Source organism: Aulonocara stuartgranti (assembly GCF_965226115.1).
Source record: "Aulonocara stuartgranti genome assembly, chromosome: 8".
Lineage (NCBI taxonomy): Eukaryota > Metazoa > Chordata > Actinopteri > Cichliformes > Cichlidae > Aulonocara > Aulonocara stuartgranti.
In genome coordinates this window covers 5,827,501-5,845,412 of record NC_138959.1, presented here as the reverse complement: position 1 = coordinate 5,845,412, position 17,912 = coordinate 5,827,501, and the positions used below count along the sequence as shown (strand labels likewise).

At 41.6% G+C, this 17,912-nt stretch overlaps 1 protein-coding gene across 3 annotated transcripts in view; it reads right to left on the bottom strand.

Annotated features, from left to right (window-relative positions):
• The window catches only part of thrab (thyroid hormone receptor alpha b), a 154,496-nt gene that overhangs the window by 36,744 nt on the left and 99,840 nt on the right, over positions 1 to 17,912 (bottom strand). For all 3 annotated transcript variants that reach the window (XM_082543110.1, XM_082543111.1, XM_082543112.1), the window contains one exon: positions 1,982 to 2,360. In XM_082543110.1, the coding sequence (XP_082399236.1) occupies positions 1,982 to 2,037 (56 nt within the window). In that variant the 5' untranslated portion in view covers positions 2,038 to 2,360. The remainder of the gene's footprint in view (positions 1 to 1,981; positions 2,361 to 17,912) is intronic.

Below are 17,912 nucleotides of genomic sequence, written 5' to 3'. Positions count from 1 at the left end.
AATTTAATAAAATCCACTGTCATGCTGAGCGCATTAGTGATATCCACTCTAAGCAGAAACCACTCCAGTCTGTAGCCTCGGGAGCTTAATTCATCGTCCTTTTAACGTGCAGAGTACTGCAGCCAGCAGGTACAGGTGTAAACAGAGATACACTCAGTTATTACACCCGCACATGTGAAATGAAGCAAGATGTCTTCTGCCACGCCGACTTTCTGTTTCCCCCGGCAGCAGAGCTGTTAATCTCCTGACAGGTGTCCGTGTTATCTTAGGAATCCGTCGGCCTCTGACGGTGCGGAACAGGCAGTCAGTCCCTCCACACGGTAACTAAAACATGACCTTACATTTTACATAAATTTGACTGCGGAGACGAAAGACTGAAAACGTTCCGGTGTTAAATTCAAACACTGCATGTTAATGCCGGTGTCCAGTACTGCCTTCAAATGCTCGCTTTATCCTCTGACTGCTCAGCCTGTAAATGGTATATACCACATGGTGTAAATACAACTACTCATTTAAGACAACAAGACGACAAACCTGTAAGGAAGGGTCTTTTTCGGCATGATTTAATCCAAACATTTCATGTTTTTGTGACAGTTTTATCCAAAATATATACATTTTTTATTGTAATAAGTTAGAGTTCACCCTGAAAATCAAATGTAGGACATGCAGAGAAGTGGTGTGACAGAAGAAGATACTCGTTGAAGGTAGATGATCTACTGTGGTGAGCCCAAAAGGGAGCAACCAAAAGCTGAAAGTGCTATTAATCCATCTGTTCAAATACAACAGGACTGTGAGCAGGTTTATGTAGGACCTACTTCCTTTCTACCGAACTACCCCCATCAACTGTATCGCTGTGCAAAACGAGCTACCCGTGACCTCATGCTCGTGACCGCGTGGCAGGATGTAAACACTAATGGGAACCCACTCAGCTGAGCTGTAATTAGCTGGCTGCACGCTTTAATTGGCGGATGTAGTCAGACAGTTCCGACATGAAACTGCACACACATATCTAGGTCATGATTTGTGGAAAGAGGTGTTGCTATAGTGTACTTCTTAAGATTCTGACCACCAGCTAGTTTCCACTAGATTCATGCCAGAGGAGAAACACGTATACTTGATTTAAGGGTGAAACAGATTTCTGTTGTGTTAAAATTGCTCATTTAAGAACTTATGGGCAACAACAAATACTATAAAATAAAGACCTGATGTGATTAAACAGAAGCTTTCATGAAGCTTTCAACACTTATTTTGTGAAACCACAAAACCAACCTGTCATTACACCTTCAAATAACTGTGAAGGCGACGTGTCTTTACCTTCGACATTTCACAGTTCAAATGAAAGGAAATCGTGGTGCTTTCTAATTAAAGACTTGTTTCAAACCCAAAGCAGCCTGATATACAGCGATAACTATTTCCTTTACCCAGAGGCCTCTTCCATACAGAGGGGCCCCTTCCTCTAGCAGTATGAGAAAACAGTCCATTCCACTAATATTATGTTTTCATTAATGAGAAGGGGCTTAAAAAGCGCCATGTTTGTTTGCATTTAGGCTAGACTGACTCAGTCTGAAGAAGCTGAGCGAGGGCGCGGACGTCAGGGTCAGGAGCAGCTGAAGGTCTAGTTTCTCAGAAACAATTCAGACAAGAGGGAAAGGGCAAGAGGGAGAGAGGGGCGAGTGGTACGGAGGAAAAAAGAGAACACGACGATGCTTAGCTTATCTTGAAAAATGAATACTGCCTTATCAGAAAACCTCTTTTCTACAGCACTAAGAAAAAATCATGGCTGCTTCAGTAAAGATACAACCTACAGTAGGAAAGCTAAAGGTAGAGAAGGAGATGGGATGGCTATAAAGGAACTGGTACGACTACTGCTTACTTTTAACAGCCATTATGAAACAACGATGCCATTTCAAAATTTCAAAATTTGCTTCTGAGGCATTAAACTGTGTTAACGTTAAACAATAAATACATAATTCAAACTCACTGTTTCTCTTCTCCCTCTGATGGGTTAGAGTCCTGCTCCTTGGGCATGTGTTCCATTCACCTTAATTCCATCCAGCAGCCAATCATGAGAGACTGAGGCAAGCCCCACCCTCGGATGCACACTTGTCATTCGCCGGTTGGGACGAGTCGGTCAACAAAACATAACAGGGGCCAGTCCCTAGGGGCCGGTCCCTGGTGTCCTCGGAAGGTGGGTTTTGGGCGTTTCTCCAAAAGGAGTGCACCCGGTGTGTTGTTGCTCAGGGTGATGCTGGAAAATATGAAAGATGATGTAGGTTCCTCGGGTATATCAGCTGGCCTTGAGGCCAGGGCTGGAGGTGGATGACAGTCTCAGGAACGCAGTGGCAGGACTGGGATCCAGGCTGGAAGAGAACAAAGGTCACACTCAGATTAAAAAGTCTCCAGATATGAAACAATGGGAATATGTGCACGACTAAAGCTCCCATCTATCAGGACAATAATGATCACTTAATGATTAATACACTGGAAAAATAGAAACCACATTGAAATATCATTGAAGTTTAGACTGTCCTTGGGCAAGATAATAACCCCAAGTTGCTCTCTGATGAATGTGTGTGAATGTTAGATAGAACGCACTTAGAGAACGCAGCAACCACGTCACTAATTATGGAGGAATTATGGCTTAACTCTGAATGAAGGTAGTTAAAGTAGTTGTAGTTTCGGTGGACAGCAACAGAATAAAGTTGCTACAAAGACAGCCACTGAAGACCTGGTTGTTCTCGAAACAACCTTTTCAAAGACAACAAGACATTCCACACAACACCACAACACTCATTTTAGTCCTAAGAGTCCAAACTGACAGTGAGTTTCCTGTGACAGCAGGCTGGAGAAATCTGGAAGTGTTCATATCAGAGAAGCTGCAGTCACAGAGTCAAGGTTACTTTTTTCACTACAATGCTCTATAAAAATGTGTCGGAGAGAATGATCCCAAGATTTGAATCACTAGGAACCAAGGTAGACACAGAAATCAGACCTCAACTCTGTAAAACCCAACCCATCTCAAAACCTGAGACACAAACTTGATCCGAGACCTGACATGTTGCTTTGAAACAGAAAGCATTTATACAACACTTCTACCCAACGTGCTTTACAATTTGCCTGTCAGTCACGTACAAAAAAAAAACCAAAAAAAAAAAAACCACACAAACAGCAATGGCAGCAAGTCATAGAAAGTCATACAAGGCAGTGGCCTAACCACAAAGAGCAGTTGGGTAAGCGCCTTTGCCCTAGGACATGCAAATTGTAGGAGCTTGGAACTGAACCCAGACTACTTCATAGTTTAGCTACAATTATCCCACACATAAGGCATTTTGGTGCACGTTGTTATCTTGGCACTCCCTCCCAGTGGGCATTATTTAACTACCCATCTGAATGTATGATCTGCATGAATGCAGACAACTGATAAAGTGAGAACGGGACACCAGACCGAGTCTACAGGCAAGAAAAAGCTAAAAAATAGCCAGGTTTGAGGTCTTGTGCCACGAACGATCAAAAAAAGTCTTCTGAATTTGTTTCACCAAGGATGTGGCCATACTACAACCAAACAAGTACTTCACCACATGTTGTGACCACTGAGTTAAGCTGTCAAATCCACTGAGACTCATACTCCATCTACCATTACATGACCCTTGGACATAAGAAATAGAGGCTTTTACTCATGCATGCAGAAGCAAATAGATTTTTTTCCCATTCACACACAAAGTTAAAGCTGGATAAGTTGGTCTGAAGGTCAGAAACTCTGTCACGTTCAGCTGTTACTGGTGCCATTACTAGTTCCTGGAAAACTGCTTAGAGAACGTCACCTCTTGCAAAGGGTTAAGTAGTTTTAAGATTAGCAGCTGAATCCGTGAAAGGGTATGTGTGTTTGTGTAAGTACTAAGAGGATCTTGATCCTTTAACCCCTGCCCTCCTCCCTCTGTTGTTAAAGGAAGGCTTCTTTCTTTCCTTTGCTAACCCTTCATTCGATAGCTTTCTAACAACAGAGCACACACAGAGCACAAGAATGGCCACAAATGAGACCAAATTAGTATTACTAACATAGAGAATATGCTGTGTGCAATACTGTTTTAAAAACAACCTTTCTAAACAGGAAAATGAGGCTTTTATCAGTTATTTTGTGGCCATATTAGCAGAAGGTGACTGATTGTGAAACCCTGAATCTGATAATATCAGACCGATGGTTGCTGAAAACAGTAAGAGTGCAAGATAAAATCCAAATGTGTGGTGGTGCACCAAGATTTCTTTAAATCATTTTGCATATCAATCCATTTTCCTCCACTTAAAAATAATTTAAAGACCAATGTTCATCTGTAAAAGCATGACCACTAATGAAGGTAGGCTACATCATTTATCAGTGCATGCAAATAAAGTTAAATGACTTCTATGTTCTTCTAATATATAAAGATGCAATTTTCGACATAGGTAAGTAAATATCTCCTCCATCTCCTCTTTCCTTATGTTTGCAGAGGTGTATATATGCAGGCCCACTGCTCCATCTGTCTGCTGATTGTATAGGAATTTCTTTTAATTATGTATTAATAACATTATTTTATTGTATGATGCCTTGGTGCCAGTGGATTTTAACATGTCTCACACTCATACAGTAAGACAAATGGTGGGGGTCTAGTAAGGAAGTTGGGGGAAGCAGACAACTTCACAGGAAGAATCTTTTGTATCTTCTCTGACGGACTCTTCTCTGAGGTAGCAAGGGAGTGTGAACCTTAAGGTGTGAAACAGCTGTGTACTGCCTTTTGTTCCTGAAGAAGGTATTTAACTGAGAGCCATGTTAGGCTCGGGAGACTCTGCTGGCCGTCTGCCCCGCGGTCATGCAGGCTCTCCACCAAGCTCAGGTTTTTCTGTTCTTTCTTTGTGATTAAAGAATGTTAGCTACCGCTCACCGCTCGTCTGCAGGCTTTATTTAATGGAAAACTTCCACAACACTATATACGGTGCATCTACTCACTATCCATTTAATCTGTTTGTTAATGCAAATATCTAATAAGCCAGACACATGGCAGCAAACAGAGCATCAGAATTCAGGGAAAAAAGGTGATTTAGGTGACTTTGGATGTGCCATGGTTGTTGTCCAATGGAGACACAGGAGATTCACATCATGGATGTGCAGCTGACAAATGTGCAGTATGTGTGTTGATGCCCATCCACCCATCCATCCATCCATCCATTCGCTTCCGCTTATCCTTTTCAGGGTCGCGGGGGGTACTGGAGCCTATCCCAGCTGTCATAGGGCGAGAGGCGGGGTACACCCTGGACAGGTCGCCAGTCTGTCGCAGGGCCAACACACAGGGACAGACAACCATTCGCACTCACATTCACTCGCACATTCACACCTAATGGCAATTTGGATTTTCCAATTAACCTATCCCCACAAGTTGCATGTCTTTGGACGGTGGGAGGAAGCCAGAGTACCCGGAGGGAACCCACGCAAACACGGGGAGAACATGCAAACTCCACACAGAAAGACCCCGGCCTGATGGTGGAATTGAACTCAGGACCTTCTTGCTGTGCGGCAACAGTGCTAACCACCGTGGCACCGTGCTCACCTATATATATGTAACGAAAAATAATTTCCCCCAGGGATCAATAAAGTATTCTGATTGTGATTCAAATGGATTGCTGCTGGACTTTGCATTATTGGGCCCTTACCAACCACCGATAAATTTCTGAATGCAGAGTTGTATGTGAGAATAATAAAACTGGTTTTATTAACATTGCAAACATTGTACAATCATCAGCTAAAAATTTTAATAAACATCTGTTAAACAAAACAACCTTAATCAAGAACCCCACAAAGACTAAACATTAGGCATGAAGTAGGCACTTAAAGACACTTAAAGATAAAACACACGCACACACACTGAGCGGAGTAGTCTACAAGGCTGAAACCAACAGGGCAAACTGTGGCGTGATATTGATATAGGACAGGAGTGATATAAACTGATTAGGAACTGAAATTACATCCAAGTACCATATGCTATTAGAGCAAGACAAGTCTTTTTAGAACTGGACCCTATTCCTTTCCATTTTCTTCACTGTATCTATAAACAGCGAGGCTCTAGGGAACTGTAAATTATAATGATGCTGCAGGTTTAGTTTCGGGGTATATTTGTAGAAATAGTGCTTCAAGCCTCTGGTTAGGAGTTACAACAGCTTCTTTTGGACTAAAAAGCTTTGGCAACTATAAGAGGGTAAGTACCCACTGGGGTGGTTGCCCTGGAACTATGTGCCATCCGAGCTTTTCTTCTGCTTGCTTTAGCATCGCTAATTGCAGAGGCACTGCTCTTTGTCGACTTTTACTTCGTTGTGAACCTTTTTACATCCTCTTCATTTTTTCTCTACATTTCCTCACTGTATTGTGTTTGCCAACAGCGAGTTATAGGGAAGTGCTAGTGCATGTTTTTTTCTAATTTGTTCTAAATTGTAAGATTTCCCGCACTGGAGGCCTGGACTTCACTGCTGGAGTTTCTTCCAGTTTTTAGTCCTAAAACTAAAGACTGTCAGTTTTTTAATGTTCAAGTGTTTCCATCAATTTTCTCCAGAGTCCAGATCACAGGGGTAGAGTCTCCTCTCCTTGGCTACTTCCAGCAACTTTTGCAACAAGGCATGAGCCCATGGGGCTAGGCCCAACCGAGCTCAGCCCCAAAGAGCTACACAAGCCTGGGCCTCAGTGGGCTCACTAGCTGGGTCCTGTGCAGCGTGGATCAGTAGTAGTCGAGTGCAGTCACTGGTTGCAAATACTGGCTACATGACTTTTTGCAGCACTTGTCCCCTGTTGGCCATTAAAAAGACTGCAGGTTTAACACACTTCCACATTGGCTTCACTTTTCAGATTCAAAGTCTAAGTCTATTTTTCATACCATTTATGGTCCTACCAAAAATGGGCTTCCAAAAACTTTGATGGTGGTGAATTTTTTCTGTTTTCACACCGTTTAAAAACAGTTACTCTAAAAACACTCCTTTAGTGTTAAATCAAAAAACACGGGCTGTTTACTGATCTCTGCTATTGACCAGGCTTCTTTAAAGCGTTCAACCTTTAAAAGGACATACAGTAAATTCTGAATTCCACCCAGAGAGCTCCCTAACCTTTGTATTGATTTATAACAGGCATTAACTTTAATTCATGTTACTACAAAGACTGTTGAGTCATTAAACAGATCGTCCAAACTCGGCACCATGTTTGACAAACTCTTCCACAACTTCTCTCTTCTATAAACTCACTACCTGTGAGTTTATGCAACACAAAGTGGCACACGGTATCATGATCACAGATAGGATTGAGCCTCGAGCTTGTTAAGTACTTGTGAGGCTGTATCTGCTACCCTACCACACTTAGAACATCCCCATATATATATATATATATATATATATATATATATATATATATATATATATATATATATATATATGTGTGTGTGTGTGTGTGTGTGTGTGTGTGTGTGTGTGTGACTGTAGAAATGTTCTATAAGTCTTTGTCAAAAAGTGACATCGCATTAGACTTTGCAATAAAACTTATCTCCCCCTGTCCACAAGCTATAACGTTCACCTGTTTCATCTTAACTGTGTCCTTGTTTGCTCTCATTCGTCCTTGATCCAATTCAGGAAGTTATGCTTGTATAAATATTCCCTATATCCAAGGTCAGGGCATGAAAATATATTTTAAGTGGTCTAGGGCCAGTAATGTGTACATTGCATACTTGAGCTATGGAAAGACAGCATGAAACAGGGAAGATGAAAGGGGGCAAAGTGAAAGACTAAGAGCCAAGAAAAAAAGTTGGGGATAATATATACAGTACATGGAGAGTGGAAGTAAAGCTGATGAAAGCTGGAATGAAGACAAAACAAACCTACTTATATGTGAGCTCGAAGACAAATAACAGGACGAGGTAGAGCTTGTCAAAGCTCTCATTCGGGTATTTTGAACATGAACATACAGGGTGGGCCATTTATATGGATACACCGTAATAACATGGGAATGGTTGGTGATATTAAAGTCCTGTTTGTGGCACATTAGTATACGTATGTGAGGGGGCAAACTCCTCAAGATGGGTGGTGACCATGGTGGCCATTTAGAAGTCGGCCATCTTGGATACAGCTTTTGTTTTTTCAATAGGAAGAGGGTCATGCGACACATCAAACTTATTGGTAATGTCACAAGAAAAACAATGGTGTGGTTTCAACGTAACTTTATTCTTTCATGAGTTATTTACAAGTTTCTGACCACTTATAAAATGTGAAAAGAAAGAATTTTCATGAAAGAATTAAGTTTCGTTGAAACCAAGCTACTACTACCACTACTGTACATACAAAAAAACCCACAATAACCTTACTCCTTGATTTGAAAATAGGCCACCAACGTCTCTCGTGGAGCCTTCTCCAGGCTAATCCCCCTGGTGTAATGAAAGTGAATGAAAACTGTGCCAAATTTGAGCATTCTTGTCTTTATTTAACAGTAAAGGTCAGCCAAGAGACAGAGTATAGGGAAGAGAATCACCTCTAACATTCATTGGTTGTCCATTACACACTAATCCACTTTATATCATAAAGTCCCCCTATAGCGGTCACTGCAGCTATTGAAACGCATCAAAACACCTCATACAACATTTTGAACTTCACCAGTGTCCATCCATTTAGCCTGCCAAAACATAGTAAATGCTCTCTAACGTATACATAGGCATGATTTTCACACCCAAAAACAGAACAAAAAAAAGGAGAAAACTAATGCTCACTGCCTACTGATGCACACCTTTTCAGTGAGTTATTCAACCTTAAAACTGTAGCAAACTGTTGCATACTGTTTTCACACTGAATGTGCCCCAGATTCATTCATTCATGACTCCTTGTGGTGTCAATTACATCGACTTGCAGTGATGAGGAAGAATCTCACGGGGAAATCGGTGCACTAATCATAAAGCAAACAATTTCAACCAACACCTTTAAACAATGATAATGATAGGCACACTGACACAGAAACCAGAATCCAGTTACCTTTAGTTAAACAGACATCATGATGTGTCATAGATTGTCTTGTCAATGTGTCCAGTATTGTTGAATCGTTGTACCATGATGCCAGTGTTATCATAAGATAGCATTACCGCATGAGATTTCTGGAAGAAGAACCTGCAGCAGCAGCAGTCACAGTATAAAAGGAAAAACTTTGTCACAAGTACGGTATAAAGTAACGCAGCAGAAGTTTATTGACAAACCAGTATCCCAAAGTTTAGTTTTCAAAGATTTCGACATTAATTTTGCATGCATGCATGCAGAGCATGCAGCTACATTTGCTCCAAGTGATTTACAACACTCATAACATTCTTTAGATCCTGTTTTCTGATGGACAAGATGACACATTCATAAAGATTCTGATGACTGTGCATTCATCAAATATTGATGCGATGACATTTTATGTGAAAAAGACTTCCAAAATTTAGGTTCAAGGAATTCTAGGAAGCACGCACAGCCACCCACACTCTTTAAAACTCACACATCTCAGCTTCATCTACCTTGACTAGCACACTTTCCAGTACGGCCTCAAAATTTTAATTGGACCTGCAAACGCTGGCGTTTTCCCCTCAAACAGGGTTCACCTTTAATTGCATGCTTTAAAATGCATCAAAATAGTAACTAGCGAATGCATGTTGATGCCTGGAGAAGCAGAATTAATTAAACATGACTCTTTCTATGCCGTTTCAGGCCAGAAAAAAGAAAGAAAAACGAGAAAATTAAAGAAAAATCAAGGTACCTCTGCTCTTGAAAAACAGAGGAAATGAAGGTGGATGACAATGGAGAATGTGGATATTATTAATATGTATCGATTTGGGGAAAATCAAAAGAAAATAAGTGGTTGAAATAAAATAAAAGGACATTTCTTTTTTATCTCTACATCAGCTGGCAGTCAGTTCATGTGAGAATAAGCTGTTGTGCAGCTTTGACATGCAGATGTTGCTGCATCTATGTCTAATTGCAAACTTCCAGCTTCTAAACCATCAATGAGAAACTGATTTGCCACATCTGACATGCACGTCTCGTGTCACTCAAGGTCTTCCGTTATACTGTCAACGAACAATATTTTTAAACCCTCGCATGACCGATGCGATCGTAAAACCAGCTCGAGTGGTCTGATGAATGTTTGTCGATGAAGCGACTGCGTTGTTTGTGGTATCCCAGGCGAAAAGACGATGACAGGCCTCATTTACAAACACTTCGTAAAAATGTTTCGCGCGCAAACGCAGGATTTATGCAACTTTGTTTGTACACGAAAGAGGACAAACTGCAGTCGAGCACGTCTGCGCTAAAGATCATGAAGTCTGGATTGTTGCAGAAAACAAATCTTTGAATTAAACCGTTGGCCTATTATTAATCCATTCATTCATTAGCAGAATATGACATTGAAAACTGTTCATTTAATGGACGCATTGAGCAAATATCCATGAAATTGATGCCCTTTTATATCAATGTTTACACCCTCATTATTTCACATAATTAAAGGAAACTTCTCTTTCTTTGTTTACCACAACTGCACATCTGCAATAGAGACAAAACCACCAGAGCACCTTCACTGTCTTATCATGTGTTTTTCACACGTTTGCATGCTGAAAATTGACCCTTAACCTAGTAGATTACTAAGTGAAGCCTGTAAATCTTGACCAATCGTCACTATGAAGCAGCACACCTCAGTTTATGGGTCAGATCCACTAACACACACATGCATGTCAGTTAGAAGTAAATTTACCTGTGCACATGACTCAGGAATGCATCAGGAACTTTGCAAGCAATTTTGTACACACCCTCATTACTGTTCTATCTCAGCAAATCTAGAACCTGCAGTAAATCTGTTTGGTTACACGTTCTCGATGGTTCTGCATGCAGTTTGTAACCTCTAAAAACCAGTTCAAGGCTAAGATTGACAACCCTAATGACGCTTCGGAGCAAGTCTAAAAATATGCCCCCACCCCAATTACGTGTCTATTTAAATGTCAAAATGTCCAGTGTCTAATTAGGAGAAAATATGCACCCTTATGTGTTGCCCGAGCATTTTGATTTAGAGCTAATTAAATCATAAGGATTGCAGTCAAGCCTACATGGTGCTTGCTAAAGGCCCTACTAGTACAGATATTCATGTACAAAAGTTTATACACATGTCTTTTCATTTAAAATATGAAATTAGTTGAGGTGAAATAAGCACACATTAAAAACAAAGCATAAACATGTCTTTCCCTGTAGTTGCAGCAGTTATAATGTAAATGCCAGTGTTAATGCAGTGGAGGATGATGGTGCATGCATGCCTAGCCTCGAGCTCCTGAAGAGAGCCCTTATTAAAATTCACACCATGACAGCAGACGTTGGGGTCAGTGCTCCCGAATCCCAAGGGTTGCCGGGGCAATTAGTGGTTAAGTAATGGAGAAGGGGCAGGGCAAAGTTGTTGATGCAGTCCGATCATAGAGCAAACGGTGGTAGAAAAGGGGAGGAGGAGGGAGCTGTTAGTACCTCAGGGTTAAAAGTAGTCAAAGGCAAAGACATCATATTTCATGCTTGGTCTCTCTCCAGGCCAATTACTGCCAGGGAATTATCAATATGCGCTAATAGATCACGGCGAAGCAACAAAATTATGTCTGTTGCGGCCATTCTTCTAAGCGTGACCTTGTGGTTGCGAGTATATACAATCACAGATGTCTGCATACACAAAAAATGTTAATGTTCAACATCCACGTGTATACACAGATGGGGATTCAAGGTTTCATGCTCGTCAGGTAAAGGACAAATACAGAAACTACTCAGAAAGTGCATACATCCATTTATTTACGTTGGTGGAAGCAATAACAACTCAGTCAGCAGCTTGCGACAGGCGCCGCAGGAAACTCTTAAAGAAAAACAGCATGTAGGAATCTCTCGTTACAAACAGTTCGAACTCTGACGTACTTTGACAGCGAGCGTTCGGGTGTAATTAGGTGCGCTTGGTTTGCCTCATGTATCCTTAATTCAGATGTCAAGCAAACAAACACTGGATTTTTTTAAAATGTGACACATGTTCTTTGCTTGGTTCGTAACAACAGGGTTTCATTTCCAAAAGAGCCCTCGTCTCACTGCTTGTATATCAAACGCTTTGATACACAACACATGCTAAATCCCCCAGTTTTCCAAAAAACCCTGAAAAGAGTTTCTCCTCTTGTATAACTGCAGTGCATTCTCATTCAGTTTGCATGCACTTGTCTTTAAGTATGCATACTGCAAGTTTTGCATATTGCCCCCCAACCACCACTGCTATTTCTCTTAATCCTTGCATTAACTATCTCTGTCATCTCTTCTTTTTTCTTAATTTTATGCCCTTGCAATTTTTTTCGTCGCCTCTTCACCATCTGTCCTTACCATATACTTTGAACATGCCACTCTCACTGACAATCGTGGCGACGATAAAGCTGGTAGAACAGCACTCACAGGAAAGCAGAACCGCTGTTTATTTTGCTATTCAATCATCAAGAAGACATGTTACCAAAAAAGGCATAAAAAAAACGACTCCAAACAAAAAAAAGGACATAACTACTGTGAACTCACAGACTTAAACATTTTGAAGCCCTTATTGATCCTAATTAATACTACCTTTGGTGTTATGGTCAGTTTTGACTACAACATTTAGATGAAGGGACTAACTAACAGAACTTGGTGAGTAAGGTTCATCCACAAACTGCATGGATACATTCATAACAGACACACACACTAAGTTGTGGTAATTAGTGATAAATAAACGATGAATAAAACACCAGAACTTCCCCAAACTCAAGAACAGACTTCTTGGGTGGGGTTTTAATGCAATTAAACGCACAGCAGGCCATAATATTTTGTCAGCTCATTACCTCACAAATGCGTCAAAAGGCAGGCAGCACACCACAAGCACGCGCTAGCTGTTCATTTCAGACTCTCTAATTATGTGAGGTGAAGCCAGATGGCTCCTGTATTTGCATCCACCTGTCACCTATCGTGGCCCCTAACAAGGATTTCTTACAGAGGAGACTTCTAATGAAAAAGTTGCATGGTTGTTGTGAAGGAGAAATTTAGTGTTGGACACACTAATATGAGAGCCTGTGTGAACTGACTCGCATTATGGAGCCAGCTTCAAGTGGACATAAGAAGAACTGCACTTTAACATCGGATTCATTTTTTCAGCCCACGAGGATGCTGCTTGGTCTTGCTGAAACAGGCAAGCGAGCAGAGAGAAGTCAGCAGAGCCAGTTCACATACAGACAGGCATGCTGGAAATACTTTAAAACCTTTGTTTACCCAGATTAAGGAGTCTGAGCACACATTCGACCTCAGTAGCCGCCCAATTACAGTGTTCAAACAAACCGTGGACAGTTAAAGGTCAGCTGCCTTGCTCAGCGGCACGTCAGCAGTAGCTGTTTAAAGGGAAGCCCAGCGGCACACCACAGCAGATCACGCTGGCGCCTGGCACCGAAACTGAAGACCAATGGAAGACATAAATTTACATGAGACATTTGAATACTAGCAGGGCACGGCCAAGTCGCTAATGATGCTGCCAGCCTCCCCTTCGTCGCTCCCAACAGTACAAAGTCTCCTATTCTTAACATTTTATTGTCCCGTTAAAGCAGACAGCCCATAAATCTTAACGAGGCTCAAGTAAAAACAACAGACGTTTTGTGTCCTTCCTTTGTGTCTTTCTGCTATGCCGTCTGTTCTGATCTTGATTTGTGCGTCAGTTAACGTTAAAAATAATCAATAAAGGTTGCGGCTATGAAGCTGTTTTTTTTTATTGCCAATAAACGTGTCATTTAATTCTATCATTCAACAGATGAATCAATTAGCCTTTGAGACAGGTAAATAATTGCTTATAATAAGTTCTCAGAGTCCAAAGAAACAATAATATTACATTTGAATATGTTGATCCTGGCAAGTTTATTAACATGGTTTTCTTTACTGTTTCCCATCACAGTTAAATCTATGTTTTAAACGCTTTAAAGGCAGCTTTATTGCAGTGGTACTTTTTAAAGACAAAAGTAAAAATAAATGCACACAGAACAGGCTTGTAAAAAAACAAAACAAAAGGGCAAAGCTGGATTAAAATGAACTCTCTCCAACAGGTCTGTGTTAATCCTAAAAAAGTAAACATAGGATGGTCAGCAGGCCTAAAGGTACTGTACTGCAACTAAAGTAACCCTTGTGTTTGCATACAGATCTAAACTGAGGCCAAAGATTAAAGTGCAGCATGAGTAAGGCCCAGGTCATATATGCCTAGAGACCAGCTGTTGACCCCTCGACACTTACCGTGAAAAATGTGTATGCCAGCTGCTGTAAAATCAGTTGCTTAAGCTCCTGAACCAGGCCTACAGACTGGTCAGAGACCCCCAAGGCAAGTGTGTAGTGGTTGCTGGCAGCCTCCTTCTAATTGCTTTGGTTGCTCTGCTGTGGTTACTTGTAGTTTGCATGGAGGAAGGTGAGTTGACTGTGGCAATCTGATGCTGAGGCTTTCATAGAGCCCCAATCTCACCATCATGGAATCAGTCCGCAATTAAACAAAGAGACTGTCTAAATCCACAGAACGGAGCAAAGCCTGCCAAATACCTGAAAAACCCCGTGTAGACAATCCAGTGCCTTATTTTTAAAAGCACCCTTGCTATACTTTTAGTGCACAGTGCTGTACATCTCCAGGTACTTTTGACATATTAACTTTTAATGCACTAGGCGGAGAACAATTTGCCCTTTCTTGCTCTTACTTCCACTTTCTCCTCTCTCCTCATGTCCCTCCTCTTCCCACCCTCCTTTGGCAAGGACAAGTTCAGGTGCTGCCAAGAATGTGACTGAGTTTGGAAAACAAATCCAGCTAGCTTCTCTTTCTTTGCTCTTCGAGTTTTCTCTTTTGCACCAATGGCTGTTGTTTCTTGTTCTTTTTTAAGGTGGGCCATTGAGTGCAGCAGAGCTCCCGACAAAAGTTTGCAACTGAGGTTTTAGACAGCGACCTGCAGCTCACCGCTTTCAATGCAGCTAAGCTAAGCCTCTTTCTAACCCATTCTTACAAACACACATTCAGCCGTTTCTCCAGCTTATTAAAAAAGTGCATTCTGTGAAACTGGAGGCTGTATAGTATACTTCCACTTCCTGACACTTGTTCATTTCCTCACAGCTAATAGGACACGACAGATGGATGAAGGATAGCTCCTTTTGGAAGTTTGTTGTGTTCCCCTAAAAGGGTCCAGGCGATTAGGGAAGGTAACAAAAAGTGTCCGGGTCGGAAAAAGGAGACAGAGAGGCAAAATGGTTAAATTAAAGAGTTTTATTAAAGTTTCTATTAATAACTCAGCTAAAAGAGACGGACAGACAAGCCGCTATCACCATTTAAAGAAACAAAACAAAACTCAAGCGTCGGTCAGTAAACTGAAAAGTAAGTCAGGGTTAGTGGTTAGTAACCAAACACACTCCTCTCTGCCAAGCAGGAGTGCAGCTCACTAGCTGCACCCACTCACATGGCATCCTGGCACCCGAGCTCACCTTTCTCTGCCCTTAAATACTTTAAATTGCTGATGGGAGTCAGCTGTACGAAAGAAAGAGGTGGCACCTAAGGCAAGAGAGGACACGCCCACGCAGGCAACTTCAGAAGGATACCCTGCAAGGACCGTAACAAAGTTAAAGAATTAACGGGTATTAGCAACAATGGGTGGTTGACAACCACCCACACTCCCTTATCTCTTTTATAATCTGTAAATAAATGATGGACCATGACATCACCCATTGGTTAGTGCAATCCTGCTTTTTAAGCCTTGATTTCAGCAATTTTACTTCTATGTCGCTTTTGTTTGTTCGTTTTGGTGTACTGAGCATACTTGGACAAGAAGGTGGAGTGTTAAGGTAACAACAAAAGGTGCATCCATCAAATGTATGGGTCCACTGCACAGATACAGAAAGCCGTTATTTAGCATTAAGAAATATATAAAGCAATTACTACTACTTCAATCACCAGCACAGGCTTCTTGGATGGGCCACACCTCACAGCAAGACATAATTTGTAAGACAGTTATATTAAAAAACTTAACTCAAACTCAAATATAGCTGAGAGGTCCAGTTCGGTGCTTCAAAGTAAACCCTAGGAAACATCTAGCATCATTGCAACCAAGAAACTTTAACCTCCAAAGACCCAAACTCTTCCACGGCATGCATTTTTAATTTCTCTTTGATATTTGGGCTGACTGGGACCCGGTCAATGTAAAAACAAAGAATCACCAGATTTTTTTTTTTTTACCCGATCTAAGAAAAATGAGAGCCACATATGAGGATATTCGTTTTAAATTTTGATAAAACAGTGGCAGTATTAATGTCCTCGTAAGTGGATATCAGGCCCTTGTAGAGCAAAATTTAGTATATTGGTCTAGACAACCCAAAATGTCCACATATGTGGACGCCAGGTCCTAGGAGGACCACTATTTAGCTATTTAAAAATAAAATAACTTTTTCCGTAGTGGTCACCAGTGCAGGGACCAGGTGCATAATGCTGGTTTAACTTTAAGACTGAAATGCTGGAGAAGAGTTTCCTCTGTGCGTGTGCACTCTCACGCCAAACGTCACTCTACCAGAGAGGAAAAGGTGTGACTGTGTGGTGTGTCGGCGTGTGCAGGTGGTATAATTAGTCTAGAGGAGCAGCAAATTCTGTTTTCAGTGTCTGAGCGTGTGCATTTATTAATGTGTGTGTTACTGTATAATTAAGTGTGTCTCAACATTAGGCAGAGTGAGCTGGCAATGCTGATACTAGAGGAGAGTTTGTGCGTCTGTGGTGCGACTGGGCGCCGAGCCTAACGTGCCTCAGTGTGTGTGTGCGTGTGCATACGTGTGTGTGTGCATGCACGGCCATACACACTCAAGCAGGCTGACTGCACGGGTAACTTTATCCAACTGTGCCAGCAATCTGGGACTCCGATTTCCCTCTCCTCCCCTCCCGCCTCGCTCGCTTCTTTTCACTCAACCCACACAGTTACTGTTGCCATATCAACAGCCCTGGGAGAGGTCTCCTTTTCGCAGATACGTGATGGAGCAACAGGAAAACTCCCAGAAGGCCACAGCCATGGCAGGCTTATCAGCAATATCAGTACTGATATGTTTGTGAATGAGCGTAATACGCAAACTTGCTGGAACCTTCAAAAAACCCATTAACAGCAGACGTCCATCCATGCCAGAGGTAGTGCAACACTGCTCAAGGATACATCAAGGTGATGCCCTTGAGCTTTCCAGATAGGCACAGAATGCCACTATGGCACCGCTGATGGTTTCATTCTTTCAGCTATTTACCTTTTTTTCCAGATAATTTGAATTTGTATGAAGTTGACTGTGAAGCAGCAGCAGCTGTGCATGTCAAGTTGCACTACACAAGCCTAGCAGTGAGTATTTTATGTCTTCCAGCATGCGTTCACTTTCTCAGAGTTTACAAACAAGGCTGGGGTGCAGGCACCAGCCGCAGTGCAAACAGAACAAAACAGACTCGCGTCAAGCGCACAAACAAAATCATATAAATAAATATGTGTAAATTACCAAGAGAAATGAAAAAGCCTAAACAAATTGGGACGGGTTTAGATTTGAGAGGGAGCCAGTCTGAGCTCCGCTGGGAAGACAAACATTAAGATTCAGCCCCACATCATCTGGTTTCTTAACGGGAATGGAAATGTGCTGTAATCAGTTATACAAGTCGATTTTTCTATTTCTCACTGTGCAGTATGGCACTTCGAGTGCTATATTATACTATATACGTCCTGGGAATGTGCTCGCTGCATGCATGCATGATGACAACTGGCCGTGTATAAGATGACACCTCTGACAAGACTGAGGCCATCCTGACCATATTTGAGAGCTCAAACACTGCAAGAGTGAGCCGTGCCCGTCGGGTA